At 43.6% G+C, this 12,270-nt stretch overlaps 1 protein-coding gene across 3 annotated transcripts in view; it reads left to right on the top strand.

Annotated features, from left to right (window-relative positions):
- Positions 1-12,270, top strand: part of TTC39A (tetratricopeptide repeat domain 39A) — a 51,552-nt gene that overhangs the window by 21,883 nt on the left and 17,399 nt on the right. For all 3 annotated transcript variants that reach the window (XM_083509625.1, XM_083509624.1, XM_083509626.1), the window contains 6 exons: positions 520-619; positions 4,379-4,444; positions 8,676-8,784; positions 9,736-9,803; positions 9,918-9,977; positions 11,080-11,241. In XM_083509625.1, the coding sequence (XP_083365751.1) occupies positions 520-619; positions 4,379-4,444; positions 8,676-8,784; positions 9,736-9,803; positions 9,918-9,977; positions 11,080-11,241 (565 nt within the window). The remainder of the gene's footprint in view (positions 1-519; positions 620-4,378; positions 4,445-8,675; positions 8,785-9,735; positions 9,804-9,917; positions 9,978-11,079; positions 11,242-12,270) is intronic.

Raw genomic sequence — 12,270 nt, 5'->3', positions numbered from 1 at the left:
TATTGCTTATTATGTTTGGTGCTCTGCACTTCAGGCTTCACTCTAGTCTAAATTGATTCTGGCTGATATTTTATTTTAATTAATTAATCAATCAATCAATCAATCTAATGTATTTATATCCTGCACTTTCAAAGTAAAAACTCTTATAAAGCAGCTTAGAGTGGTTACTAATAAATACAATATATGAATCTAAAAGCAAAACCAGTAAACTCACAGTTGAAACAACAGCAATGAATCACAAATATAAGTGAGGCCATTAATAAAAGTCTGAGTGGAATGATTTTTTTTTTATTAACTGCTCTTTAAAATCACCAGCAAGTGGGCGATGTGCACCTCCCCAGTGGGGAGGGAATTCAAAAGATGCAAGGCCATCTTTGGTACTCTCTTCATACCGTGGGTATTGGGTAAATGGTATATTAGCAGTAGCTCTTATTGTCATGCATTTCAAAGTGCTAGACCATGATTGGTATTAGAACTGGATTACATTCTGGGTTTTGATGAGATCTTTTGGTTTGATAGGGAGCTGGACAGTCTAATACATTCTCCCCACTATGTTAAAGGAGAAAATCATCCCCATTTTGAAGGTGGCGTAAAGCTGGGAGTTGGGGCATTTAATCTGGTATGTATCACAGTTTTGTTTTTTTTTGTATACATGGTTCTGGCTAGGGCTGCTGGGAGTTGTATTCCATCATGTGGCTTTATATTTGACTGTTCAAGAGATTATTTGAAGTTGACATCTTTTACATAAGAATTGGTTCCAGCGGCTGAAAATGCTGCTATGTGGTAGTAGCTCCATATAGTGGCTAAAACATTTTATGAGCTGCTTTCTTATGAGATTTCCCACCACCTGTAACTCTCTCACTGCTCTAGCTGCCAGTTTGCGACTGAGCCATATCTAAGGCCCATGTACTGGCTTAGAAGGCTCTAAACAACTTGAGATCAGGCTATTTTAGGGAGTGCCTTCTTCAATATCAGCCTGCCTGGCTGTTGAGGTATGCGAGTAAGGCCTTCCTGATTGTATTGTGGCCTGCAGCAGAAGGGCTGAGTCTCGGTGGTAGAGCATCAAGTTTGCATGCAGAAGGTCCCAGGTTCAGTCCTCAGCATCTCCAGGTGGGATTGGGAGAGACAGTAGTGAGTTAGATGGACCAGTGGTCTGACTCAATATAAGGCAACTTCCAGGGTGAGCCTTCTCTGTGGAACCAGAATAATTTCTGAGTTGTGACCGGCTAGCATTTTAGTTCTTACTGAAAGCCACTTTACTTCCCAAGCCTTTGATGGTGGTTTGTTCTTAATTTGTCATGATGGTTGATCATTTTATGATTATTATTGTATATTCATTCATAGACTCTCTTGTGCTAGCCAAAGGCCATGGCATCGTTCACAAGGGGAACAAAAGGAAAAACAGCAATAACCATAAAAACATTTAGCACTACCAGTGCAAAAAACCACGGTCAAGTCTCCTAGAAATTATTTGTTGCATAAGCTAGAATAGGAGCAGGGAAATCTCAGGTAAAATATGCCAGTTTAAGTGTCCGAATCCCAGTTGACTGCTATTTTATCTAGCTCTTTTCTCCTGATCTTTTTAGCTGCCAACACATATAGTGCTACTTTATAGGTTACAAAGTCATCAGTATCGCTCAGCAGCCATTTCACCCTTTCCACCCTGTTAGAGTGTATTCCATTCATAAGCAGGGGTTTTATAAATTGGTCTCTTGGATCTATATATAGTGGGCATTGCAATAAATAATGGTACAGGTCCTCTACACAGGGTTGCCCACATATACAAAGTCTCTCCTTGTACTGTACTTTGCTGTACCGACCAGCCAACACCATCAAGGGCACTGATTGGAATAATAATTCTGTAAAAGCGATTCTTAGTACGGCAAGTGGGAGCTTTGTCAGATATCTAGCTCGGGTGTGCTCCGTTTTAATAAGTGGGAGCCATGGTGAACTTTTGGTAGAGGCAATCGTGGATAAATCCCTTTCTTCATCGGACCTAAAGAGACAATCTATTAGGTGCCTCCTATCCATCTTCATGGTCACCTGAAGATCTTGTAATTGATATTGGGACAAGAGGCTTTGGATGACAGCCTTCCAGCATTTGGACTGTTCTCCTTCAGTGTGGGACATAGTGGGGAATCTCTCCTCCAAGAGCGATTGGAGTCTTTTCACATAGCTTAGACACAGATAGTCAATTCTAGCCCATATTGTTGTCACGTCCGCTTCAACGCGGATAAGAGCAGCTGGGGTCCCCTTGGGGAGCGAGAGCACTTTCCTGAGGAATTTGTTCTGTACTATTTCTAAGGCTTTGTTAGCATTTGGGTCCGTGTCCCATATCACTACTCCATAGAGCATTTGGGAAACCACTTTACTGGTGAAGATTTTCAGCACAGGTTCTAATAACTGGCCACCCAGTGTAAAATAGAATTTTATTAGTGCCCCACAAGCTTTCTGTGCGTTGAGTTTCGAGAAACTAGTCCTCGCCATAATTTCCTGTATGCTTTTCACCTGTGCAAATTTTATCACAATATACCAATTATACAGAACGTTTAGGCTACAGTGATTAAAATCACAAGCACTTCAGGAAATGAATTAACTTGTGTGAAGGAGTGAAGGCCTTTTCAGGGAGGAAATGTGTGAAACCTTACAACATGTGCTTGAAGCTCAAACTCATCAAGTTTGCAAGAGCTATATTTGTCACACTGGAAATGCTCAGATTATTCTATTATATATAGCTTGTTTCTTGCCAGTAATCAGAATGTTATAAGGGCAGCATTATGTATTGAAGAGCTACTGTACTGATGAAAAGCTTTTATGATATTGCAATTTTAATTTGCAGGAAGGTTCCCTCCATTATGACCCTTCTGATTTTATATTTTATATCAGTATCTGCTTGTGAGCTACTTGTGAGCTGTTTGTAGAATTTGTAGGGGCTAGCTAACTACAAGTTATATTAATTATGTGATTAGCAATTGCACTGTGGTTTTTAACAATGGAAATATTGGGAGTAGGGGATGGTAGTTTCATCGGTACCTTCAATATGCAAGAAAGTAACATTTAAGTCTTCCCTCTCCAGTAACACCTCATCCTCCTTTATTAGAGATTGGTGCTGAAGGGATATTTTTTTCTAATGGTGATTGCTGCGCACAGTCCAGTTTTTCTTGAACACCGCCAGAGAGATAAGGCTTAACAACCCCCACCCATTGTTGATGACAGCCCCCCCCCCCCAGTGTATAATTTTTTAAAACCCACAATTCAATTGCTAATTGCATCACTAAAGTACAGTAACACATAGCTAGGCTCTTAGTTTGCACATGTGTGGTATTATAAGCTGACATGTTCAGGAACAGAGGAGTAACTTTGCATCCTCCGCCCCTGATGTTTATGCAGTTATCTGTGGGGTGGGTGTTTTGCATGTTTAGTTGTACATGCAGAAGGTTTCCTGTAATCTGGAACTCGGATAGTTGCTGAACCATGATTTTTACTCATAATGCCCAATAGGGCTGCAGGTATAAGTACATCAAATGTCAAGATTTTCCTTTATAAAGGTGACTTGAACAAAAATAACAGAAGTGGCTCCTTCATACTGGAATCTTCTTTTCTGATGATTCAGCTCAGAGCTTTTTTTCTTAAAAAATGTTTAGGGGTACTCTCATTTTCCTATTTGTATTAAAATACAGCCCCTCAATGAGACCAAACTTAGATTCATAAAATGTTTAGGGGTATGCGTACCCCTGCATCACCCCAGAAAAACAGCACTGGTTCAGCTTCATTTCTAGATATGTTTGTTAAGCTTATTTCCAAAATAATAAGACTGTAAGGCACCACTTTATACTGCTGCTTTCATAATGAAGGAAGGAAGGAAGAGCAAAAACACACACAGAAAACTAACCCTGCCTACTGTTTGACCTTCCTCATTACCATGGCAGATTGTAATTACCAACCTCACAAGCTTGTTACCTGGTAGAGATGTGATGTCTCCACTCTGGTGAAAGATGACTTGACCCATGACTTGCTCAATGTGGAGGCATTGAGCATCTTCCCACACCTGCCCCATTATTTCTTGTGCTGACATGGGAACTCTCCACATTATGTGTAAATAATGTGCCTTAGGAGAGTTTGCCCTAAAATATGGCTTAAACATATAGTAATAAATAAACTAACAAATAAGAAGAAATTGCATTGTGCTCAGTGCTATGGAGGGGTGTGTGGTATGGCAAACATGACATATGGAAGCCATTTTAGGTGAGCTTGATATGAAACTTGTTCTTTTCCTTTTATTTGTAAAATATCTTTTCTGAGATGTTGCATGTAAAATAAATGTATATCTATATATAATTTTCTTTCCACAAATTTTCTTTGGTTTTTATTTCTATAGACTTTGTCTATGTTACCATCAAGGATTGTACGGTTACTGGAGTTTGTTGGGTTTTCAGGAAATAAGGCAAGTATATGTTTGTTTATGTTGTTTCATTTATTAAAATCTTTTATATGCCACCTGTCATTTCAAAAGACATACCAAGGCACTTCTCTGGGCAATAATAAAATACAACAATAAAAATCCTATAAATAAAAAACTGTAAAACACCAGTATTGATTGCAGTAGCCAAAAATGCCAGGAGTCAGTATTAGCGGTCAGCAAATGCCTGGGTAAATGAGTACATTTTTAGTTGCACCCCATAGCTGGCTCCCAAATGCTCTCTAAGCTAATATTATTTCAGGGTAGGAGCCACCACTGTGAACATTTAGTTGGCATCTATACAGTACAGACAAAACTAAGAACTGCTACACACACACACACACACACACACACACACATATATTACAGTAAGATAAGATAAATAAAACTTTATTCGCATTAGCCTATGGCCATAGCAACAGTAAAACATTACAGTATATGCAGAAAAGGAAATTTGATATAAAAGTACAATTTAAAGTCCTGAATCAGCAGTCAGTTAGTGGCCCTTATTCTGATTGCCCCTGCTATGAACCTAGCAACCTTTGCTGTTATCTGCTCATTTTGATCTGATAGAAGAAAGGACATTATGGCAGTGGTTGAGCACCCTGGGATGGTCAGTACGAGTGGGGTGATGATCTCGTTCCTAAGGTCTTTGTAGAGAGTACAGGACAGGAGGACTTGTGCCGCTGTTTTGGTGCTACCATCTCCACAGGGGCAAAGACGTTTCTTAGGCGGAATCTTTTGGAATCGACCCTCAGGTACCGCAGATGGCACAACATCCAGTCTTGCAAGTGTAAAAGCACATCTATTTTGGGATAATAAGTGTGCAGCTATGGGGCCAGAGAATCAAAATGGGGAGATGAAAACGGAACATACCAAGGGCAGAATTTCCTTATAGTGGCCAGGTTGTTCTGGTGCTCAATATCTTTTAGACGCTGACCAGTTAGACTGTTTGCTTTAGTGGGGCCCAAAGTGAGTAGATGTTGTGGGGATAGGCCACAAGAGTGAAGTTTTTGATAGACAGTTTTAAGTCAGGCACTTTTATGGGAGTCTTGAAGTACTAAGGATAGTAAACTGGGGGATTTGAGTTTAGGCGAAGCCAGAGGTTAAAAGTTATTTGCCAAGTCCATAGTTCTACTGAAGAGAGACTTGCCTCCAGTCTCAATGATGCGTTTGGGATGCATGGCGGCACCGAAAAAATCTGCCTTAGAAACTTTGATTGAACAGCTTCCAAAGTGCCAAGGTGGTTACCAGTCCAAATCTGAGCCCTGTATAGTAGCTGTGCTAGGGGTTTAGCTTGGAAGGCTTCTAGGGCTGATGGTATATATTTGCCACCCTTTGTATGGAAAAAGCGAGTCAAAGCCTTGGCACTTTGGGATGCTTTTTCTTTTGCACATTTTTGGTGTGCTCCCCATGACCCCGTGGACTGGAAGATAAGGCCCAAATATTTGAAAGCTTTGACCTGTTCAATAGGCTGATTGTCCATACACCAACTGTGGGGCCTATATTTTCTTGAGAAAACCGTAACTTTGGTTTTCTGATAATTTATGACCAGGTGTTCTCTCTGGTAATACACTGAGAATTCTCTTATCAATCTTTTTAGGCCTATTTTTGTTTGGGATAAGAAGACCGCATCATCAGCATATACAGTGGTGCCTCGCAAGACGAAATTAATTCGTTCCGCAAGTTCTTTCTTCTTGCGGGTTTTTCGTCTTGCGAAGCACGGTTTCCCATAGGAATGCATTGAAAATCAATTAATGCGTTCCTAGGGAAACCGCTTGCCAGGCTGGCGGTGCGGAGAAGGGCTTTTCTCCGCACCGCAAGCCTTCAGGACAGGTACGGGAACAGAGGGGAAGGGGCGCAGCGCTTTCCCTCTGTTCCCGGGGCTTGCGTGGGAGGAGGGTTTTTCCTCCCCACCGCCAACATTCAGAACAGCATTCTGAATGTTGGCGGTGGGAAGGAAAACCCTCCTCCCACCCCAAGTCTTCAGGAAAGCCATCCGATGCCGGGCGGCGGGAGAAGGCTTTCCCCCTCCCGGCATCGGAGCTTCCTCCCGATGCCGCACGGCGGGAGGAGACGTTCCCCCTCCGCCGCCCGGCATCGGGGCTTCGTCCCGATGCCGCGCGGCGTGGGGAGACGTTCCCCCTCCGCCGCCCGGCATCGGGGCTTCGTCCCGATGCCGCGCGGCGTGGGGAGACGTTCCCCCTCCGCCGCCCGGCATCGGGGCTTCGTCCCGATGCCGCGCGGCGTGGGGAGACGTTCCCCCTCCGCCGCCCGGCATCGGGGCTTCGTCCCGATGCCGCGCGGCGTGGGGAGACGTTCCCCCTCCGCCGCCCGGCATCGGGGCTTCGTCCCGATGCCGCGCGGCGTGGGGAGACGTTCCCCCTCCGCCGCCCGGCATCGGGGCTTCGTCCCGATGCCGCGCGGCGGGGGGAGACGTTCCCCCTCCGCCGCCCGGCATCGGGGCTTCGTCCCGATGCCGCGCGGCTGGGGAGACGTTCCCCCTCCGCCGCCCGGCATCGGGGCTTCGTCCCGATGCCCCGCGGCGTGGGGAGACGTTCCCCCTCCGCCGCCCGGCATCGGGGCTTCGTCCCGATGCCGCGCGGCTGGGGAGACGTTCCCCCTCCGCCGCCCGGCATCGGGGCTTCGTCCCGATGCCGCGCGGCGGGAGGAGACGTTCCCCCTCCGCCGCCCGGCATCGGGGCTTCGTCCCGATGCCGCGCGGCGGGAGGAGACGTTCCCCCTCCGCCGCCCGGCATCGGGAGGAGACGTTCCCCCTCCGCCGCCCGGCATCGGGGCTTCGTCCCGATGCCGCGCGGCGGGAGGAGACGTTCCCCCTCCGCCGCCCGGCATCGGAGCTTCGTTCCGAAGCCGGCGGCGGGAGGAGGTCCGAGGACAGCGGGGAAGACGCGCTGCGCTTCCCCGCTGTCCCTGAGATTTCCCTATGGGCTGTCGTCTTGCGAAGCAAGCCCATAGGGAAATTCGTTTTGCGAAGCGCCTCCAAAACGGAAAACCCTTTCGTCTAGCGGGTTTTCCGTCTTGCGAGGCGTTCGTCTTGCGGGGTACCACTGTAATAGTACAGAGATTGGTTTTGAGGCCAGTTTAGGAGCGTGGAATTCTGAAGATGTTAGGCACTGGACCATGTCGTTTATGTATAGGTTAAAGAGTGCCGGGGCTAAAATGCACCCTTTGTGGCTGGGACAGATCCTGTAAGTTGGCCATTTGTAGAGCAGCACACTTCCAGCACAGTGTCTTTATAAAGGCAGTTAATCGGATATAATAATCTTTTGTCTATGCTTGAGGTGTTTAATTTGGCCCATAGACTTATTCGTGAGATTGAATCAAAAGCAGCTTTCAAATCAATGAAAGCAGCATACAGCACACCGCAGGATTGCTTGGCGTACTTATCTATGAGGTGGGCTAGGACGAAGCAATGGTCTATAGTAGATCTGCCTTGCCTGAATCCTACTTGCTCTTCCACAAGGATAGTCTCAGCATCAATCCAGTTGATTAATTTATTGTGGAGGTGTTTTGCATATAATTTACTAACTATAGATAAGAGGCTGATAGGTCTGTAGCTGGCCAGATCCCATGTAGGGCCCTTTTTGAATATTGGGATGATTACCTCAATGGCCCAGCTGTCGGGGAGTAAACCAGATGAATCAATGTGAGAGAATAGTGCCACAAGCAGAGGTGCCCACCAGTCAATATTGGACTTCAAAAGTTCAGGGGGCAGGTGATCAATGCCTGGGGCTCTATTGTTTTTTAGCTGTGTAATTAGGTCTTTTATCTCAGTCGTGGACACTGGGGGCCAAGCTGGTAAGTTTTCTGGAGATACTGTTGCGTGATTAAGCTGAGCATCCTGGTCTTGGAAAAGTGAGCGGTAGTACTGCATTACATGCCTGCTGTAGAGAAACCTCAATACATTGTGCCCTTTGTGTGACCAGATGGCACATCTTCTAAGGGGAACACATGTTAATTGCGGTTGCATTTTCTGTAACCACTACTTCATTCATTTGGTGTTTTGTAAAAGAGATGTCTGATAACTTTATTGGGCACTATGGTGACATACATTGATATTGTTCTCCTGTACTAGCTGAGTAAACCAATTTAACTTTCTGTGTTGGAAGATACTTCTCTCCTTAGTTACGGTGGAACAAATAGAGCAAACCACAGGTGTAATTAATTTACAACCATTTATCTGACTGTGATGCAGGAACATGGTCTGCGACAGCTTCAGGAAGGAGCCTCAGTGTACAGCTTTAGGTCTGTGCTGTGCACTATGCTGCTGCTCTGCTATCATACCTTCATGACTTTTGTGCTAGGTAGGATTCCTTTTCTTCTCTAAATGTTGACCCTTCATACATCCAAGTGTGTTCATCACAAAGCTGGTTGTGAATTACTTATTCAGAATAGCTTTAGCATTGTTCATGTATGACTTAATTCTTCACAAACTTTTATTTTCTTCAAGAAACACTTAAGATGGATATGATATATGCATAAAGGTAAAGTGACCCCTGACCATTAGGTCCAGTCGCGGACAACTCTGGGGTTGCGGCGCTCATCTCGCTTTATTGGCCAAGGGAGCTGGCGTACAGCTTCTGGGTCATGTGGCCAGCATGACTAAGCCGCTTTTGGCGAACCAGAGCAGCGCACGGAAACGCCTTTTACCTTTCCGCCGGAGCGGTACCTATTTATCTACTTGCACTTTGAGATATATGCATAGCTTATCCCAAAATTCTAAAACATATAGGCAGTTTTTGAACCAGGCTAATCCTAGCAATTTAAACAGAAACATAACATTATGAGCTATAAATGCAAACATTTTGTTAGGTGTTTGCTGTTCCCCTAACCACTCTTTAACTTGTTTTAAAAACCTTAGCACAGGTCCTCCTAGTCACTGGGATCAGATGATATGAGGCCTTTATAGGGATGCAGCTTTAGGGAGCTTGGGGTTGCTGATTCTAGAAGTGTGACTCTTCCTGCCCATAGCTTCAGTTTTACAGAATCCCCTCCCCAGTGAAACCTGTAAATGCCCAAACTTGTTTTAATGAGTTGCCTAAAAGTCAACTATCTTCGGACTATTTAGGAGCTGCTCAGTTTTGATGAGAATTTCCCTGTAATCATTTGCTTTTAATATTTTTGTGTCACCATTATTTTTGAGCTAAATTAATGTTTATATTTGGCCTTGAGAGAAAGTATGGAAAGGACTCACAATGTAAACTAAGTCTGGGCTACCCCCACTTTCTAATTTTTTGTTCTCCCAATTAATTTAGGGACAGGAAAAGGAAATGTTGAAGAAGCAGAGAAACTTCTTAAGCCTTACTTGGCTCGATATCCAAAAGTAAGATATATCTTAAATAGGCCTGATATGTGTACCAATGTAATATCTTATTGTAGAAAGATGATTAAATGTATATGAAAATTGTTGCCAATGTTTTTTCTTGATTTATTCCAGGGATCCATATTCCTGTTTTTTGCAGGGAGAATAGAAACAATAAGAGGCAATGTTGATGGAGTAAGTAATTTGTTTTTATCCTTCACATACCTTCCTTGGGGCTTAAGAAATCTTTGGCCTTATGATTGGCCCACAGTTCCTGGTGGGTTTTGCTCTCTGCAGTATAGTACTTGGCCACACTAAGAGTGACAAATGGATGTTGGTCTGAAAGAAGTAGAAGGGCATGCAACTGGTTGACCTGGCAGATTTGATAAGAAGGATTCAATAAAGATTGTAAGCAAATCACGGTAGAAAAGCAAGGCTATTTGCCATCTTATTTTCCACATGAACCTGACCACATATATGAAGGTCATCTACAGAGGTCCTTCTCCACTGGTGCAACCCTGTCACTGGTTGAGATGCCCTTCAGCTGTAATGTCTCTGCTGTGGACTACCTTTCCCACCTGGTGCAAAGCCTGACATTTTTTCAGCATCAAGTATTTGCCTAGGCATTTTAAATCATTTGAGCCTTTTGGATTTAGATTTTGGACTGGTTACAACTATTTCTGATATGCTGTGTGAGTGTAGTGGTGGGTTTTTAAACTTTTATTATTTTAACTTCATGCGAGCCCCTCTAAGTATTAAAAGTGAATATAAATACTTCAACATAAATAAATGGAGCATCTATTATTGTTAGGTACTGGGTGGAAACAACACTAAATTACTACTAAACTGTGAATTGGCTCTTGGTTTGAGAAGCAATATGATGTGATAGTGTTTTGCTAGGACTTGGCAGACGCAGATTCAAAGCTGCACACCACCTCGAACCTCACTGAATGCTTTTGGGTTAGTATTTTCTCGCTCAGCCTAACCTATCTCACAGTGTAGGAGGTGAGGAACAATATATACCCCCTGAACTACTTGGAGGAAGTGTAGCATCAAAATTGAATTAAAAGTAAGAAATAACGTTTCTAAGCAAAGATATTGATATCTTCTGCTATTTCTGTCTCCCCCTTTCCATGGAGATGCAGACTGTCAGAACTGGTTGTAGTATGTGATTGATACAGGAACAGTAGTGTATGGCTTCTGGCCTGAGTGCATGCTTGACAAGTATATTCAAAAGCTGCGCTGACATTTTTGAATGAGGGGTGTAGTCCTTTAAGGTTTTCTTTTGATTTTCTAGGCCATCAAAAGGTTTGAAGAATGTTGTGAAGCCCAGCAGAATTGGAAGCAATTTCATCACATGTGCTATTGGGAACTCATGTGGTGCTTCACATACAAACGTCAGTGGAAGATGGCATACTTCTATGCAGATCTGCTCAGCAAAGAGAACACCTGGTCCAAGGTGAGTACAAGGAAGATGGGCTGATGAGCACATCTGATAAAGAAAGGTAATGTTATGGTGTGATTTGGATCAATCAGTTTTCCAGTAGACTTATTCCAGGTAGACATTAAAATATGATTGAAAGGCCACTGAAGATATTAAACAATGCTATTCCTAGTTGTACTTTAGTAGCAGACACTTTCTCCTCTTAATCAAGCTCAAGTGGCATATGCTGTTGCATAGAGCCAGAGTCCTTGAGAGGCCTATAGCTTTGGTCTTCTCTCTTGTTCTGAGCTGTTCAGTAAGCATATGAAGAGAAGCCATGTCTGCTGGCTCATTTCCACTGTGTCCCTGATTGCTATCTTTTAAATTTCCCCCGAAGAAGTGATTGCTTTCCATTGAGAAAGATTAGGGGCTTCTGATAGAAATTGTCTTCATTTTTATACATTTGGTCAGCTTAACCTGTCCAGGTCTGCCTTTTGTAATATCCCAAATCTTTCTCCTCCCTTCAAGCAGCTTGTTTTGATAATAAATGTGTGTTCAATTTCCTGTGTAGGAATCCTGTCTCGCTCAGATAGCAAGATGTGTACTCTTGTGTTGTCTAGAAAAAAAGGCTCACATTTGCATGAAATTTGAAAGCCTTCTGTGCTTTTGCTTACTCTTCAATAATTGGGTAGTTTTTCAGTTCTCTGCTTGACTTGCTAAAAGCCTTTCTTTGCTAATTCTGATTGGATACACTTTCAGTCCAATTAAATGTCTCACAGCAGAACCAACTGCTGCTTTGGCAAGAGAAATTCCGGTTGGCTGTGGGGTAGATGTTCTGCTTCTCTTTTGTTCTGAGACAACATGTGTCTTCATTTTGAAGTGGCTTGAATAAATGAGTAGTTAAAACCGTATAAGTTTGGGCTCCTTCTTATGGTAAGATACTGAGCTGGGCAGTATAGGAATCTTGTATTATTATACTTAGTCATGTGTGTTTCCCATTTTTATAAGTTTCTTCCCCTTATGCTTTTTAAATGCTATGTAAATCAGAATTTTCAATTTTACTTT

Source organism: Podarcis liolepis (genome assembly GCF_965112155.1).
Source record: "Podarcis liolepis genome assembly, chromosome: 6".
Taxonomy (NCBI): Eukaryota; Metazoa; Chordata; class Lepidosauria; order Squamata; family Lacertidae; genus Podarcis; species Podarcis liolepis.
This window is presented reverse-complemented; position numbering and strand designations above follow the sequence as displayed.